This window comes from Mustela erminea, chromosome 14 (genome assembly GCF_009829155.1).
Source record: "Mustela erminea isolate mMusErm1 chromosome 14, mMusErm1.Pri, whole genome shotgun sequence".
NCBI lineage: Eukaryota > Metazoa > Chordata > Mammalia > Carnivora > Mustelidae > Mustela > Mustela erminea.
In genome coordinates this window covers 13296982-13314500 of record NC_045627.1, presented here as the reverse complement: position 1 = coordinate 13314500, position 17519 = coordinate 13296982, and the positions used below count along the sequence as shown (strand labels likewise).

Sequence of the window (17519 nt, the reverse complement as noted above, 5' to 3'; positions counted from 1 at the left end):
GAGGATGAGTGATGTGATAGTCTGTGTCCAGAAGCTGATGATGAGAATGATCTGGTAGAGAGAGAGGGGGAAGAACTGATGCACCAGAGAAAGGGGGCGTTTGCTAGGTCCATGACCTTGTAGTTGGAGGGGGCCAGCAGTGAGCATGGTAGCGGAGTGGGATGCAGTTCGCTCCCACGTCGGGAGAGAAGGCGGAGTATAAGAGGCACCCCGGGCGGTGTGCTGGTGGGAGTCCATAATTGCTTCTGTTTTCTCAGTGAAGTTAGCAAGCAAGGTCAGCTCTGAGAAAGAGAATGCAGTGTTGTGAGCTTTGCCTGTTGTGCTGCTTCACTAGGAGTGTGAGGCAGGAACACTCCTGCGGGGTGTTGGTGTTGAGACCTGACTTCATTAATGTTTTTTTCAAATTTTAAATTCCACTATAGTTAGCACACAGTGGGACGTTAATTTCAGGTGTGCAGTGTGGCGATCCACCAGTCCTCTCCATCACCTGCTGCTCGTCCCAACCCATCACTGTGTCACTCATCTCCCCAGCCCCGCCCCTCCGGTGACCATCAGTTAATTCTCTGTAATTAAGGGTCTGTTTCTTGGTTTGCCTCTCTCTTTTTTCCTTTGCTCATTTGTTTCGTTTCTTAAATCTAGCTTCAGGAATTTTAAAGCCACGGAGGGGATGTATACTCTAATTGAAAACCACCAGCAGGGGGGATCTCAGTCCTCTTAGCGGCCAGCTGGGGTAGCTGTCATCCCATTTTACAGTGAGCCAAGGTCAAATGGCTAGGACATGCCAGAGCCAAGTTTGGATTCCTGCTCTGCCAGTGTGCAGACTTTTGCATGTTTCAAAGTGCTGTATAATCCCCATGCTTTATCTGTTAGCACTGCATAGTGTTTGATCCTGTCTGAGAACAGGCCTTCCCAGTTTAGATTGGAATGTGATTATGAAGAAAAAGCAAGTGTAGGGAAAAAAAAATTTAACTTGCTAGTTATGAAAGAGTGCACATTAGAGCAATATTAAGGTAGTGTTTTATCCATACTAAGTTAGTAGAAGCAAACTTAAAAATGATCAAGATCTGTGCTGGTCCAGCAGTAGTAAATAGAAAGCTTATTCATTCTAGAGCATAGACGGTCCTTTTGAAAGACACTATAATACCTGCCAAGAGACATAAAAATGTTCCTACCCTTTGTGCTAATGATCTCATTTCTGGGAAATTATCCCAATAAAAGAATTCAACAGCGTAAGAATGCTATATATGCAAAGATTTTTCATCAGCTTTACTGAAATAAAAACCAACCTAAATGCCCAACTGGAGAGAAATGCTGACTTAGATTACATCATTCTGTTAGAATATTATTCAGAGTATTCAGATTTAATTTTGAAGATTATGGAGCAGGATGACAGTGGTTATAAAATGTAAATAAAAATATAAAACCAAAATTATGTATACACTGTGTATATGACTACGTAAAAACTACACTTGATAAAGACAGGCAGAAAATGCTGTAAAGGGAAGGAATTGCTAGAGTAAGGTGGTAAAACTGAAGATCCCTTTTATTTTATTTTAATTTTTAAAAATATTTTATTTATTTGACAGATCACAAGTAAGGGAGGCCCGCGGGGGGTTGGGGGGAAGCAGGCTCCCTGCTGAGCAGAGAGCCTGATGCGGGGTTCCATCCCAGGACCCTGAGATCATGACCTGAGCCAAAGGCAGAGGCTTTAACCCACTGAGCCACCCCGGCGCCCCTGAAGATCCCTTTTAAACGCTGTTTTTTCTATTATAAAATAATTTTTCTATATGACTGTAGACCTAAACGTTCACTGAAGGATTGTGGTGAGCAGTTATAAAGAGCCAAATTACAAAGAGCAAAATAAAAAAATTCACGTATTTGCAAAAAAGCTCAGAAACCAACAACCCAGATATTTTGGTTTATAAAGGCATGTTTTCTGTCGATGAGCTCTTGTCACGCTTTTGGGTGTAACAGTCAGTTAAGAACCAGAATTCGCTTTGCGTGCATGACACGGTTGCTTCTTAGGAGAATGCAGCTCTCTCAGATGGAAACCACCGCTGCACCTGAGCAGAGCCGAGGAACTCATGCCTGCTTTTGTTGCACTATCTGGTCGCTGATTTCAGTTTACATTTTTGATTTGTGTTGCAATGAAAACTGCTAGCTCAGCCATCGGTGGCAGAGGGGACTGGCCCTGCAACTTCTGCAATAAAGGGCGAACAAGGAAGCATTTCTCTGTCTTCTCTTGATGTTAGTGGTTTTGATCACCTATTATTTTCTTTTTTAAGATTTTATTTATTTATTTCGAGAGAGAGAGAACACAAGCGGGAGGAAGGGCAGAGGGAGAGGGAGAATTCTAAGCAGATTCTCTATTGAGTGTGGAGTCCGGTGCAGGGCTCTCTCTCCCAAACCTGAGATCATGACCTGAGCAGAAGTCAAGAACTGGATGCTTAACTGACTGAGCTGCCTAGGGGCCTCCCCCAGCCTCCGGCTGTTGTTTTAACTCTAACAAAATACTCAACACCTTTATCGTTGAGATTTCTATGGGAAAGTAACTTTATTCCTACTCATTTAATTTTCCTTTTCTAATTGAAATTATTATTTTGTATGATAATTTTTGATAATGTAAGATTTCTTGGTATAATTATCACATGATAGAATGGGCTGTATCATTTTTGTTTGCGCCTGTGCAGACTGTATAAAAGAACAAACAGTATTCTGTAAATGCATCCATAATATTCAACACATTTTCTTATGTTAAAATGATTTGAGAAGTAATTTTCCAATTTATGGAGAAATAAAGCCCCATTGAGATACTGATTAAAATTTCATTAACCCTAACCTAAAAATAATGCTATCTTGGCAATCTTCAGGGTCGTCATACAGGAGCATGGTATGTCTTTCCATTTACTATTCATCAGGTTTTATAGTTGTTCTTAAATAGGAAATCTCAAGAACATTCCCAGGTATTTTGTGTTGCTTTGTTGTTGTGATGGTGGTTGGATGATTTTTCCTTTCGTAAATATTTTTCCTTTGGTAGTGATTTTTTTAGATTTTTATTTGCTAATGGCCTCTTTTTTGAATTTAGATAAATTGATAGTGTTTTTCAGTTGAATTCCAGGGAATTCCAGGAAAATATGCACCATGGTATCATAAATAGTTCTAGGAAATGGAAGTAATAGTTTTTAACATTCCCTTTATTTTTACCCTGTTAAAGGCAGTTGGCCCACACCCAGGAGCTGATTCTCATATGTTCTTCTCTGACCTTCTGAAAATCCGACCTATATTTCTACATTTCAGGTGCCTCTTTTTTAGTGGCTCTAGAGAGGTCCCCATTCCCTGGCTAAGCTTACATGATTATTTCTGTTCTTGGGCCTTGCCTTATGAGATGGACTACAGAGTGTCGCTCTCGCCAGCAAGAACGACCCGCAAACGTGATGAGGAGCAAACTTCTTTATTAGGGTTTCTATTAGCGTCTGACGTCTCAAGCAAGTTCTGGCAATATATACATGTAGGCGGTCCAGCCCAGTTATCTAGTCACTGCCCTGTGCACTCGGTCTCCTCGTGAACCCTTATGTAACCACAGAGGGCTCTATTGTTCTCAAGCAGTAATCATGCATTTCTCTCTTGGCTCCTGGTGCTGTTCATGCATCAGCCACGAGCGCACCCATACCCTACCTAGCCAATCATTCTCACTTCCTTAATCTCAGGCATTTTCATCTACGTGACTCCTTGCATCTGCTGGATGGCTCTCCACAGCTCCCCCTTTTTTATTTGTTTATATGGCAGGGATCGTGCCTGTCTTAGGTTGCCAATCCTCAGCACACATGCTTACCCGTCATCGGGTACTCTCCCGGGTCGAAGAGCCCCTGTCTTAGGTTGCTATGGTGTGGGATCAGTCTTACCCGTCTTTGACTACCGATCCAGCATACTAAGCCATATTTGGGGGGAGGTCCCGACCTCCAGAGCCATCATGGCTTAGACCAAAGCCCGTTGCTATAGCCGCTGTTGTCGCGCAATTCTACAGATGCATTTTAGAAGGAGTACTTGAGCCAGAATCATCAACATGATCAGGGCTCTTATGCCTGCCCAGGTTTTGAGGAATGAGACTGATTGTTATGACATACTAACCCAATTGCTGACGGAGTCAAGAGATACTTGAGTGGCATTCAAGGTGGTACTTTGAGCCTATTGCGAGTGATTAGCTGGTGGTTACGTACAATAGCTCTCACCTTATAAATTTCTGCGAATATAATTTTAAGTACACAAGGCAGGAGGCACATGAAAAGAATGATTACCACTAGTACTCCTACAATTGTTCCTACAACATACCATGCGTGCGTCAGGGAAGGGAAGTGAGAGAATAAAGAGCTCACAAAGCTTTAAGCGTCAGTAACAAACATGAGTTAGGGTGAGAAGATTGCACTCTATGCTGAGCCATTTGAAGAAGGGCTTGAAGCTGGGCAGTCTCTTGTCTCGGCCACAGTTGAATTGACTCCGCCTTCACGGGAACAGGCTGCAGGACAGTCATCATCGCTATCATCACCATCACCAGCACCCTCCACAGGTTCCATGGCCATCAGCCTGGTGAGGTGTTCCGGCACCCAGAGTGGAGCAGGCGCATCCTGTGGGAAAACACAAAGGGAACCTCGGTGCCATCTAAGCACCGGGTCGGGTTTGGATAATTGGCCTTGCAAGTCTCCTGCCCCTCTCAGAGTCTTCCAAGCCCTGAGGGTCGCCGTGGCTATCTGTTGATACACCGCAGGGGGGTATGTACTCTGCACTTGGGCCCCGAGGTATGGCCCCGTGCCTGTCAGCATTTCCAAATTCCATTGCGGGTTACCTGCGGCTGCATTTCTCCGTGCTGTGTCCAGACAATTGTTCTGATTTTGGATTTTCCATTCTAGATATTGTCCTCCACTTAATACCGCCCTGGCCAAGTTGGCCCAATCCTCGGGAGCGAGGTAGAGTGCTCCCAGCGACTCCACAAGGGAGACCGTAAAGGCTGCTTGGGGCCCATAGCTGCTAACTGCCTCCTTCAGTTGCTTCACCAACTTAAAATCTAGTGGCTGGTGGTACCTCTGATGATTCTGATCTTCTAACACTGGAAAAAAACCTTTCCCCGGGCCAAGGACCTCTCTCCAATTCTCCGCGGCACAGCCCGAACAATAGCACGTCTTGGTGCAGCTGGGCTTATAAGGCGGGGGCCACTCATGGGGTGGCGCTGTGGGGCTAGAATGCGGAAGCGGCGTAACTTTCGTTTTTAATTTCGATTGTGCCACAACGGCGGCTTCCGCCCCTGCTCTCAGCTGCGCCATTACTTCTCCCTGCACTCTTAACTCTCCTAATGCTTTTTGCAATTCCGCCTCTTTATCCTCAAGTCGTTGCCTCATGGCTTCCAAATCTGTCTGGAGACCGGGAGATTCCTCCTTCTTGTTGTTTGCCTCTATCTTTCCTAGCTCCTGCAACTCGCTTTCTGACATCCCTTCTGAGCTTTCGCTTTCAAGGTCAGAGTCTCGGGAGGAGCCCGAGTCTCGGGAGGAGCCCTTACGGGATTCTTCTTTCACTTGCTCAAAAACTTCCCCTCCCTGTAGTACTGCTTGCTGCAGGGGCTCTCGGGGGGAATGCAAACATACTTTCACCAGGGACCACACGGCGAGAGTCCCCGGGGATGTAGAGGGACAGAGTTTTAAGTCCTCGCCCAGGTGTTCCCATTGTGGCACATTTAGGAGCCCTTCTTCTATAAACCAGGGGGCAATCTCTGCTACTTCTTTTAAAAAGGCTCGGGCTGTTTTTGCCTTTAAGGGGGTACCGTTCATCTTGAGAACGTCTTTTAGGGGATCTTCCATTCTACGTCTACTAAGCTCGTTCCCCATCCTGAGGAAACTTTCACTTGTATTGTCCTAATCCTAGGAACTTTCCCTGTCACTCACTAGACAGAAATAGGTGCACTCCTTACCTTATCGTTGCTCTATCTCAATCTCCGTTTTGCGATGCAGACAGTTTCCCGGGTTGTCGGCACCAGTTGTCGCTCTCGCCAGCAAGAACGACCCGCAAACGTGATGAGGAGCAAACTTCTTTATTAGGGTTTCTATTAGCGTCTGACGTCTCAAGCAAGTTCTGGCAATATATACATGTAGGCGGTCCAGCCCAGTTATCTAGTCACTGCCCTGTGCACTCGGTCTCCTCGTGAACCCTTATGTAACCACAGAGGGCTCTATTGTTCTCAAGCAGTAATCATGCATTTCTCTCTTGGCTCCTGGTGCTGTTCATGCATCAGCCACGAGCGCACCCATACCCTACCTAGCCAATCATTCTCACTTCCTTAATCTCAGGCATTTTCATCTACGTGACTCCTTGCATCTGCTGGATGGCTCTCCACAACAGAGCATATATTATTTTTTAAAGTTTATTTATTTACTTAAGTAATCTCTAAACCCAGCGTGGGCCTCCAGCTCACAACCCCGAGATCAAGAGCTGCATGGTCCTCTGACTGAGCCAGCTGGGCACCCCAGATCTTACATTCTTTGTAAGAAAGAGACTTCTCTAGATTACCTTTGGAGGAGGTCTGTGAGGTATGTGAGGGATAGGGGACCTGCAGGCACTCAGTCCCAAGACCCCCACGGAGCCTGGGATGGTCACTGACCTCACAAGAATAACAGATCAGCCTACAGTTGGCGTCTCTCCTCAGCTCAGGCTCCTGACTTCCCAGAACATGCCTGGCATTCCTCTTCATGAAAGAGAAGATTTGAATGGAGTCATGTACCCCCGTTAGGGTATGGTGCTTCTTCACCTGGGCACTTCTGAGTAGGGTTTTACAGCAAGCAGCCTCTGCCTGAGGTTTCTAGGGCAAAAAAAACATGGGTAGGATCACGATGATGACCATGCAAATAAGCCTGGTTTCTGATTTCCTCATTTGCTGTGTCACCAGTGGTTACAACTGAGACCCTTTTCTCCTCCCTGCTGTGAGCACAGTGTGGAGAGCACATCTCAGGCTCTTTTCCCTGTCCAGCATCATGTCTGTTCCTGCCTGCTTCCCAGAGTCCCTGCTGGAATGTGAACTGTGCCAGGGGCGCCACTTCCCTCTTTCAGGTGGAGAGCGAACCAACGGGCATTCCAGGTTGGCCTTGCTTTCCGGTGACCCCAGCTCACTCTCCTACTCTGCTCTAAATCTATTTATCTAATTATCTATTCAGCGTTTTTCCTTCTGACTTGTCGGTGCCCTCCTGATGGTGGCACAGACGTCCCTTTCCGTCACTGCTGTTGGGGACCTGGTGGCAGCAGAATGGGCCTCCTACGGCGTTCCCTGGCCCATGTGAAGCACATTCCCATGTGAAGCTCATTGGAACCTTTAATCTACCTCGTAATTGGTCTGGTGCTTTCCCTGCTCCTTGTCAGGCTGTGTTCCTGCAGGATCTCAGTATCTTCCCCCTTTTCTTTCTCTTCCTCCCAGTATCCACCTTGATGAGTCAATCAGAAATTGTCTTAAGTTTATCTTCTTTTTCCCGGAGTGTGGTATTCTGGCAAAGCCTGGCGGTTGGATTTCTTAACTAAAGCTTCTACTTGCTGGTGGCTGTCTAACTTTCTGAAGCTCAAGAGTAAACTGGGTAAATCGTAGAATCATAAAAGGTATTTATTCCGTCGTGATCCCCAGATTTGTGGTGTCGTCTCTCAGGTTTTCTTACAGCTTCACCTGAGAAGGTGGCGCCTCACTGACCTGGCCTCCATCCCGTCTGTATGTTAGAAGCACTAGGGACTCCTAAAAATGCTGTTGCTTACATCTCTTCTCAAGATCCTGGTCTGTCTGGGTCTAGGGCGCGGTCCAGGTGTTAGGACACAAGCAAGAAGCCCTCCAGTGATAACGTGCACCCATGTTGAGAGCCCTTGCGAGTAGAGGAGGGCTCCCATTCTGTGCTTTCGTGGACCTCTCTTCGGGTCTGTGGGATCCTCAGGCATGACTAAGCCTCACCGATGGGTGTATCTCCTAACCCTAGCCGAGGAGCCCAACAAAGAAAAAGTTGGCAAATGTAATGTGATATGACCTGCTCCTGGCAGAGGCCTGTCCCCTGAAACTCTGTTCATTCTGAGATTCTTTTGTTCATCCGGCAGCAGGAGTTGTGTGTCTGTTAACGTGATAGGCACTCTGTTAGGTGCTACAGGAACAATCTGACAAGGCCCCATCCTTCTGGGCCTGATAGTTGGTGATTCTGTTCCGGCCCTATGAAAGGATTCCTGTCCTGGGAGGACCCTCCTCCTTGTGGCTTGTGTGGTGGCTGGACTCTCCTGCTCGCCTATACAGAGCATACGTGGCCTGCCAAACGAGACCAGGTGTCCTTTGTGACTTGGAGAAATGAGCAGGACCTTGATTTCTTGACCTACCAACCAAACTAGGCTCTAGGAAGCTCTAGTAGCTGCTGTAGGCCCAAACCCTTGTACCTTCTCTCTTAGGGATCTCAGCCAGGCCACTGAACCTGGAACCTTGAATCCTCACATGGCTCACTGGTGAAGGGTGAACCGAAGTTGAAGACTAAAGGCATCCCTGGGTGACTGCTTTCTTGTGGGCCCACATCTTGCTCTTACTTAACCTTGTTACTCTCACTGAAGGAGTAAGTAGGTTGTTAAAGAAATTTAGTTAAGGAAGATGAGAGAGCTTTCCACCTTGCCTAAAGCCTGGAGCATTAGGGCCACAGAGCCCACTCCTGTCACCCTCTCCCTTGGCCCTTTGGTTTGCTACGCCCCAGGGGCACTGACCCCGCCAGGCAGAATCTAACCCCACCAGCTGCAGGAAGCAGGGAGACATTGGAGACTGAAGGGAACAGTTGAACGGATACCAGAGTAGGTGAGCTGTTGGAAGCCTAGGTGTAAGAGTGAGCTTTTCGTGTAATTTGACTACTGTGTCTTTTTCTGGAAGGTGGGGCCTCCCTATAAACCCGGAGCTACAGCAGTGTCTCCCTATCTGTACACTTGCCTGGAGAACTGTCTCTGGGAGGTCAGTGTGTGCAAACAGGACCTGAGTCTTCCCCATGCACTCTGTCCACTTCCAGCCACGGGCTCCCTCCTTCAAAGTAGTCAGTTTGGAAACTGAACACGCAGTTCAGTGGTCTTGGCCACTTTTCTGGAACATTTTGCACGTCTGTTCAGAATTGTATGTGACTTAGTTTTTTGGAGCCACTCTAGTGCTAGCAAGTGTTCAGTTTTTCTTCAGAGTTTTTCTTCAGACTTGGTTTTTTTAAAGAGTATTTATTTATTTACTTATTTGAGAGAGAACAGAGAAGGGAGAACATGAGGTGGGGGAGGGGCAGAGGGAGAGGGAGAAGCAGATTCCCGGCTGAGCAGGGAGCCAGATGCGGGACTCCATACCAGCACCCAGGGATCATGACCTGTGTTGAAGGCAGATGCTTAATTGACTGAGCTACCCAGGTGCCCCAGATTTGATATTTATACAATAAATCACTCAGAATGTAATTTGTTATGGAAGCCCTGGGTTGAGATTGTAAATTTGATCTGAAAGTCTCCTTGACAAAGTTCAGAAAGTGAGTAAAAGCAGCATGCGTTCTTTCATTCAGTGAATGGAATTGGGTGCCACCCTAGGCAGGTGCGTGACTCTAGGCTTAGGGGATGGAGCAAGATGGGCATTCTGGCTCAACAAGGTAATAATAAATAATAAAACAGATAAAAAATAAGTTGCCAAATAAATGCAAGTTCTAGAAAGAGAGGTACCTTAAAGAAGACAGAGGAAGCAGGCAAAATGGCAGAGGGGCTGGTTGGAGCCGGTGAGTGAGGAAGGCCTTACTGGGAAGAGCCATCTGGGCAGAGACATGAGTGATGTGTGCCATGCAGCCACGTCTTGGCGTGTCCCGAGCAGTGGCAGCAGTAAATGGAAAGGCTGTAAGGTAGGAGGGGCTTGGCAGGTTTCAGGAAAGTCAGAGGAGCGTGGGGGAGAGTAGAGTAGAGGAGGGGCAGATAGGAGGAAATCAAACTGCAGATGTGGGCTCTGATTCCAAGGATGAGGGGGAGGGACTGGGAGTTTCAGTCTTTGCTGGAGTCAGTTCCTTGCCTTGCAGTGTCATTATTTTGAAGAGTAATACTAATTTCCATTGATGGCTTGAGGTCCATGTTAATTAGTTTGTTTTGGGGAGGGCTGGGAAGAAGCTGGGGGCATATCCTGGAATCCTTGTGGGATATCAGAGCAGGAAGCTCAAGAAGCCTGTGGTAGTGTTGCCTGAGTGAGGTGTGACATACTGCGGGCAGATCAGGACAGGGAGGGTGCTCATTTATTAATTGTTCCTTAACACGTGTGTATTTTTTACGAAGCCTGTGTATTCATCTACCCATCTGTGTGTGTAAGGTGTGATTTTCACAGAAGCAGTGTAGCTGTTGTGCGGATGAAAACACGAAGTGACTTTAAACCGTCTCCTCTGAGATAATTTGATAAATGCTGAGAGGCTGCTTGGCGTTTGGATTTCTATGAAATCCAAGCATTGATAGTTAAGTGCTTTCGAAAAGTGAAATGTGCTTCTGTTTTCATAAATAACACTTCATTTTTCTATTTCAAATTACATCCTTTGCTCCTTCCCCAGGCGACAGAAACAGACACCAAAATCAGAGTGTGCATGCGGGCATACCACCTACTCGTGAAAAAACTGGGCTTTAATCCAAATGACATCATCTTTGACCCTAACATCCTCACCATTGGTACTGGGATGGAAGAGCACAACTTGTATGCTGTTAATTTTATCCACGCAACAAAAATCATTAAAGTAAGTGTGGATATTTTCTCTCTTCTACTCAGAACACCACTCAAATTTATCTCATGGCTCCAGTGAATAGTTTGAACTGACATACCTGTTTATTGCCTGGGAATGTTGACAGTTTACTCTTAGGTAGAAAATTGGTTTTCTGAAATTTAGGGCCCACTATTATTTTTCTTTGATGTGATGTTTTATGCTATGAAGTAGAACGTAGATACTGGAGAAAATATATAAAAAATATAGGTATAATAAATAATTATGAAACACATAATAGCTTTCTTGGGTCATGAAACAGAACATGCCTAGCGCCCCTGTGACTCTCCCTGTCAGATTACACCCTCAACTCTGAATTTTGTGTTGGAATCATCAGCCTGTTTTATGATAATGCTTTGTTTCTTTTCTTTATCATTTTATCGCTTACATATACTCTGAATTATCCATGGACTTTGTATTTGTAAATTCACCTATTTGCTAAAGTTTGTGACCCCCGAAATCAATACTCTTGGTGCTTTTGCAATCATTTGTGTACATACCCACAAGCAGACAGATGAAAATTCGAATGACCTAACCACCGTGTTCCCAGGAGAGGTCAACAGACTCCGCAGCTTGTTTCAGTTCTCAGTCTTTGAACGAGTGTCCAGTGAATGGTCTGTGTAGTGCCATGTTTTTCAGTTTTGAGCTTTTCCTTGGTAGTTTATTTTCTGTCTTAATGGACCCCAAGTATAGTGCTCAAGTGCCTTCTGAGGTTCCTGATTGCAGGAAGGCCTGGACGAGCCTTACAGATAAAATGTTTGTGGTTATAAAAGCTTTGTTTAGACCTTAGTGGTTGAGAGCCAGTTGGCCATGAGCTTAGTACTAGTGAGTTAGTAGTATTTGTTAAACAAGATGTCTTTACACAGAAGAACACATAAAACAAGTTTCTGTATTGATGAGTAGATGAAAATTGTGTGACCAGGGGTTCACAGAAGCATAACTGTTTTTCCCCTGAGGAATGGTGGTTCTCAGTATTCGCAAGTTCATTGTTCACGGTGACTTTATACGATATAACTACCAAATACTGAGATGCGGCTGTATAAACAGTACGGCTTAGTTTGGCCAGTTTTGAGCTTCATATAAATTAGAGTCTCAAGATTCTCAGGCCTTTTTGGCTTACCCAAACTTACTTAAAAAATTCAGCTCTGTTGTAGCCTGAATTTTGCTAATTTTTATGAACATACAACATTTCATCATGTAACTCTTCCACAATTAACTGTTCTACTGTTGATAGACATTTGGTTTGTTTCCCATTCGGGACAGTATGAGCAATGCTGCCGAGATCATTCTGGTATGTGTAACTTGGGTGCACATGCCCAGGTTTCTTGATAGCATATACCCGAGACGTGGGATGGTCAGGTCACAGCAGTAGGTGTGGCAAGCTGTATCCCTAAAGCTTGAGCTGCTTTGTATCTTAGCTGACAGGAAGTTCCTTTTGTTCCCATGTGCGTGCTAATGCTGGACATTGTCGTGAGGTGTTCTGGGAACCTCAGTTTCATTCTTTCCTCTCAGAATTAGTCAAGTTTATGGTGAATTAGCGAGTTGGTTAATTTAGGCTACAGAGAAGCCTTTGACTGAATGACAGACTACTCTCTGTCTCTGCGTTGTTCTTTCTCTGTTATATATTCAGCAGATACTTTCTGGCACACTCCCTCGGTACCATGGCCTCATCAGGCCCATTGTAGAGATCAATGAGATAAGACAGAATTTTTTATTTTCCCTCAGGGAGATCAGAGTCTAGTAGGAAAAACTATCTGCAAGGCAGTGTTTTTGTGATGCGATAATATGGCAAGTTTTTGGTCTCTCTCTGGCTACAAGAAGCTCAGAATTATGTCAGACTGCATGTTTTTTACTTACCCCTGATATATAAAGCTTGAGGGATGGGATTGTTGCTTTGGCAAAACAGGGAAGTCTTTTCACATTTTAAAATTTTTGCTAGGAAACCCTGCCTGGAGCCCGAGTAAGTGGAGGTCTTTCCAACTTGTCCTTCTCCTTCCGCGGCATGGAAGCCATCCGAGAGGCAATGCATGGGGTTTTCCTTTACCACGCAATCAAGGTACAGTAGAACACCTGTGTGCCCTTTGAAAACAACTTTCACTTAAGGCAGGGAGGGGTTTGCTCACTTTGTCCTGCAGACTAAGTCTGGCCTGCTGCCAGTCTCTGTGGGTAACATCTTATTCATGCTTTGTATGTTGTTCTTCGTGGCTTTTCTGGGACAGCTGGAGAGCCGAGTAGCTGGGACAGAGACCATGGCCCAAAATATTTTCTACAGAAAATGTTTGCTGACCTCTGATGTAGCATATACCTGGAAATTCTCATTTTTTCCCTCTTTCTTGCCCTTAGTTTGGTATGGACATGGGGATAGTGAATGCTGGAAACCTGCCTGTGTATGATGATATCCACAAGGAGCTTCTCCAACTCTGTGAAGACCTCATCTGGAATAAAGACCCTGAGGCCACGGAGAAGCTCCTGCGCTATGCTCAGGTAGAGAGGAAAGTGTTCTGAAGAGTGCTTGACCTGCCTTTGAACTTCACCCCCGTAGTTACCCGACCTCTGTTGTAGAGCAGGAGCAGGCATCCAGTTCTGTTGTCGGGTCCCTGAAGATTTCTGAAGAGAGCCCCAGAGAAGGCATTTTAGTTAAGGGTGAGGGAGCAGAAGCAAAGGCATACGAGCCTGCCTCAGGATCCTAATGTCAATTTTTTTTTAATGTATCTGAAATTGTAAAATTAATTTTGTCCCATACTGAAGTAACACATAGTAATTCTAGAAAATTTACAAAATATAGGTAAGTTAAAAAAGGAAATAAAAGTCACTCAGAATCCTGCCACCAAAAGTTAACCACTTTTGAGATTTTGTTATGACCTTCTAGTCATGGTTTTGGTTTATTTTCAGAATGATTGTGTCCTCACAGCTGTGTGTACCCATGCTTACATACACACTCATGCTCAGATACACATTTACAAAAACAGACCTCTATTCTAGATGCTTTTTGGTAACTCTATTTGTCTAGCAGTATACTGGAACATCTTTCCATTTCATGAGATATTTTTCTACCTCATAATTTAAAAGAATTGTTTTGCATTTCCTTGTGTGGCTGTGTTACTTCCTGGTACCCATTGCAGTGTGCTTGCATTTGTTTATGTCGGGATCTGGTCCATCCATGGCAGGGTTCTGTAGGTCAAGGCTTGGGGTCTACGCACATTTGATCTATAGAAACCAGAATATGATAGTTAATTAAAAAAATTGGTTTCTTGTCTCCCCCTTTACTGTGTGTCCGTAGTTACAGGTGCATCAAGCACCTGTCATGGGACTGCTTCCTGGAATTCTCTTTCAGGAGAGATGAGATTTTTACCTGAAAAGAACTTCTTAATTTATTTCAGAAAGCGATGGCAAATGAAGACATTTGTCTTGCAAAGCACATGGGAAAAATGGTAGAGCACTTTCATGGATGTTGTCCCCTTTGTTAATGTTTTCCATGCTAAAATCTGAATATAACTGGCAGAGATGTTCACTTGTCCTCTTCCATCGCAGAGTGAGTGCTAGAGTGTTCTGGAAGAAGGCTAGGACAGTTTACGATTAACCACATCGATAATTTATCAGCTTTATGGGTGACCAGATCTAAATTTCTGAAATTGCCATAGGCTCAGCAAGGCTGATGGAGATCAGACCATGCGTGTGAGCACAGGACCCTCCTCCCAGTTCCTTAAAAACTTTCCTGACTTCTCTCATGGACCCAGGACAGAATGTCTCAGGCCTTGATTATTGCAGATATAATCACATTCTGCTTCTCGGCTCATTGCATAAGAGCTGTCTCTAGAATTTTTCCCCCTCTTTCCAGGGCTGTTTCTGCTCATGACAAAGTACTTAGCCCCTGAGTGTGGAACACTACCCCATTTTCTTCTTCGCCTGTCTTCCACCCAGTGGAATAATAACTCAGGCGGGGTTCGCTTGAAGGCCTGAAGGGCATCACAGCTTTTATAAACATGAAGTCTTACTAGAGAGTTCTTAACCCGCACAGCAGAGCATGGTTTCAGTTTTCTCTCCACTCCCTCACGTAGGAAAAAATTGGGCTCCTTCATTGGAAGACTGTTCTCATTTAAGGTGTTGCTGACTTTGTATTTTATGTTAGTCATTCTCTTGGGTCTTTTCGCTGTTAACATTTTTTTTTTACAAGTTTTTGTTTTTGTCTTGCTGAGCTGTCAAAAGATTTTGCCCCCAGGATGGACACAGCCAAACTGAGGGAAATCTTAATAGTGATATCGAGAGCTTAATAATCCATCATATGAGAGGTTCCTCCCTCTTAATGTAACCACAAGGACTTATTACAAGCCATTGACCCCTCCATCAGTAGGCTGTCCACATTCATAGTGACTTCTGTCACCATTTAGGGAATTAGTAACCAAAACAGGCATACTTCCGTAAGCCCCAGGAGGGGTCAGCTCAGTAGCAGTTTCTCAGGATATTCCAAGGGCAAATGGAACATAAGAAGAAGTGAAATTAAGAGACAAATACGGGGTGAGGATTTTTTTTTTTTCTTTGTAAGAGAATGATTATCTCTTTTTGTAAATGCTGAAGTCTGCACCCAAGTTTCCTGTGTGATCCATATTGAAAAAGTGGAGGCACACCTGGCTCCGTCAGTGAAGCATCTGCCTTTAGCTCAGGTCATGATCCCACCGTGGTGGGATTGAGCCCAGAATCGGGCTCCCTGCTCCACGGGGAGTCTGCTTCTCCCTCTCCCTCTGTTGCTTCCCTTGCTCTCTCTCAAATAAATAAAATCTTGAAAGGTAGAAAGAATCTTATCTCTGATCTTACTAAAAACTCTCTAATCCCACTTCGGGGGAGTTAATGGCTTTATTAAAAAATAATTATTTTAAATTTGGCGCAGGCTGACCTGTGATAAGTAGATTATTTTTGGTAATGAAAAGTTCCAGGTGTTATGGTACTGTATAATTTCCATGGAGTTCCATGGAAATGGAACTTTTTTTCTTTTTCTTTTTCTCCTCATGGAGTTCCTTTATTAAGCATTACCCTAATAGAGGTCATGACCCTTTTGGCCTGGAAGGATCTCTGCTCCGAATACAGTGACTCCTGAATGACCTTGAGTTGTGAGACTATTCTTGATACTTCTGTGGGAGAAAAGTTATTGGATCCTTTTTGGCCTTCATCTTCCTCATGTTCTTCTTTGTCTTTCTCTCGAGCAGTTTACTCCCCTTGGTGCCTGTCCAGCTTTTCTGTGTGTCAGAAACAAAGCACAGAGCCCCACGGGGACTCTCTGACAAGGAATCTGGTCTCAAGCAGTCGTGACAGAGACAAGGACAGCCAGATGGACATGACTGTTGGTGGGTTTGCTCCGTAGCCTTGGGTCTGACGAGCACTCAGGGTCCCCACCCCCCACCCCGGGCAGAGTTTGCAGTTCAATCGTGGAGAGCCTTCTCGCAGATAACTAGTTGGAAAGCAGGGTACTCCTGAAATAGCAGCTTTCAAATGTGCCTTTTAAGTCTTGATTTTCTGAAGCACGCTCATCAGGTGGGGAAGTTTGCATTGGTAGCAGCCACCAATATTTGGGCGAAACCTTTGGTGGCCTTCCCCAGATCCCCAGTGACCACTGTTCGTCCTCACGTAGGTCCTGACCACTCCCCGCCCCAGGGTGGGCTGGGGAGCTTCCCATGAACTCGCCAGATCCTTCCTCCAAGAGTGTTTGGAAGCCTGTCCACTGTTTTCATCCTCAGACCCCGTCGGGCCCGCAGGAGCTGCTGGGCGCGTGGGCTAATAGGGCACACGGCTCGTCGCACATGTAGAGTCAGAGCATCATGAGCTTCGGAAGGGCTAGAAGGGCTTTTTTTCCTCCTCTCTTGGTTTTCTTTTCACAATGCCATGTGGCTCTGATTGGACTTTGTCCTTCTTTATGGCCAGATAGCATTACCTTTTATGTGTCGCTACTGCATTTCCTGAATCTGCTCGTCGCCCACGCACGTTCAGGTTGCTTCCTTTGCCCGGCTGTGGGCAGTAATGCCGCCACTCATTCTTCTAAGGTCACCATCTTTAGTTTTGCTGGTAGGGGAGGAACCCTTGTGCCATCAGTCTTGCTGGTAGCACCCCAGCCCTGCGGTTCTGGAGGCTCTCCCCGGGTCCGTCCTCCTTTCTGTTCTAACACATTGTCCATTACTTAATGTCCTTATGCTTGTCATCTTCTTTCCTTCCTGTCACCACCGCTGTGGCCCAGGCCTTGATCACCAATTACTAAAATCTCCTCCCCTTTTGGGGTGCTCTTAAAAATACTGCTTTGTCATTCTGCAGCTTCAGAATTTTGCATTTGGTCCTGCACTCCATGCTCTGCCCCCCCAAATGCCTGGAAGGTTATATCCAAATTCGATAGCATGGATTTCTGGTGCTCTGTGACTTGGCCTCCACTATCCTGCATCAACATGGCTCTAGAAAATCGTTTTGTTCAGCATTAAACCACTCAGCTAGTATTTCCTGAAGTCTTGTTCTGTGTTGTTCACTTCACCAAGCTTAGAGGATTGAACCAGTAAGAGAGATGGGCCCCTCCAGGGTCTACGGTTGAGTGAGGTGTATGAAAATGCTAGAGGCAGTTGTAACCCAGTGTGGTTGGTGCTGGGGTAGGGCGAGTGCACGATGCTGTGAGAACACATAGGAGGGCCACTGAACACAAAGGTAGAGTTGGTCGGGGGCAGCCTTCCCAGGAGGGGTGCGGGTCAGGGGAGATGTGAAAGCTAG

The 17519-nt window shown here is 45.4% G+C and overlaps 1 protein-coding gene across 1 annotated transcript in view; it reads left to right on the top strand.

The window, feature by feature from the left end:
- MTR (5-methyltetrahydrofolate-homocysteine methyltransferase) overlaps window positions 1-17519 on the top strand; it is a 110343-nt gene that overhangs the window by 53164 nt on the left and 39660 nt on the right. Inside the window, exons 16-18 of the mRNA XM_032313764.1 lie at window positions 10578-10757; window positions 12721-12837; window positions 13125-13265. Of these exons, the coding sequence (XP_032169655.1) occupies window positions 10578-10757; window positions 12721-12837; window positions 13125-13265 (438 nt within the window). The remainder of the gene's footprint in view (window positions 1-10577; window positions 10758-12720; window positions 12838-13124; window positions 13266-17519) is intronic.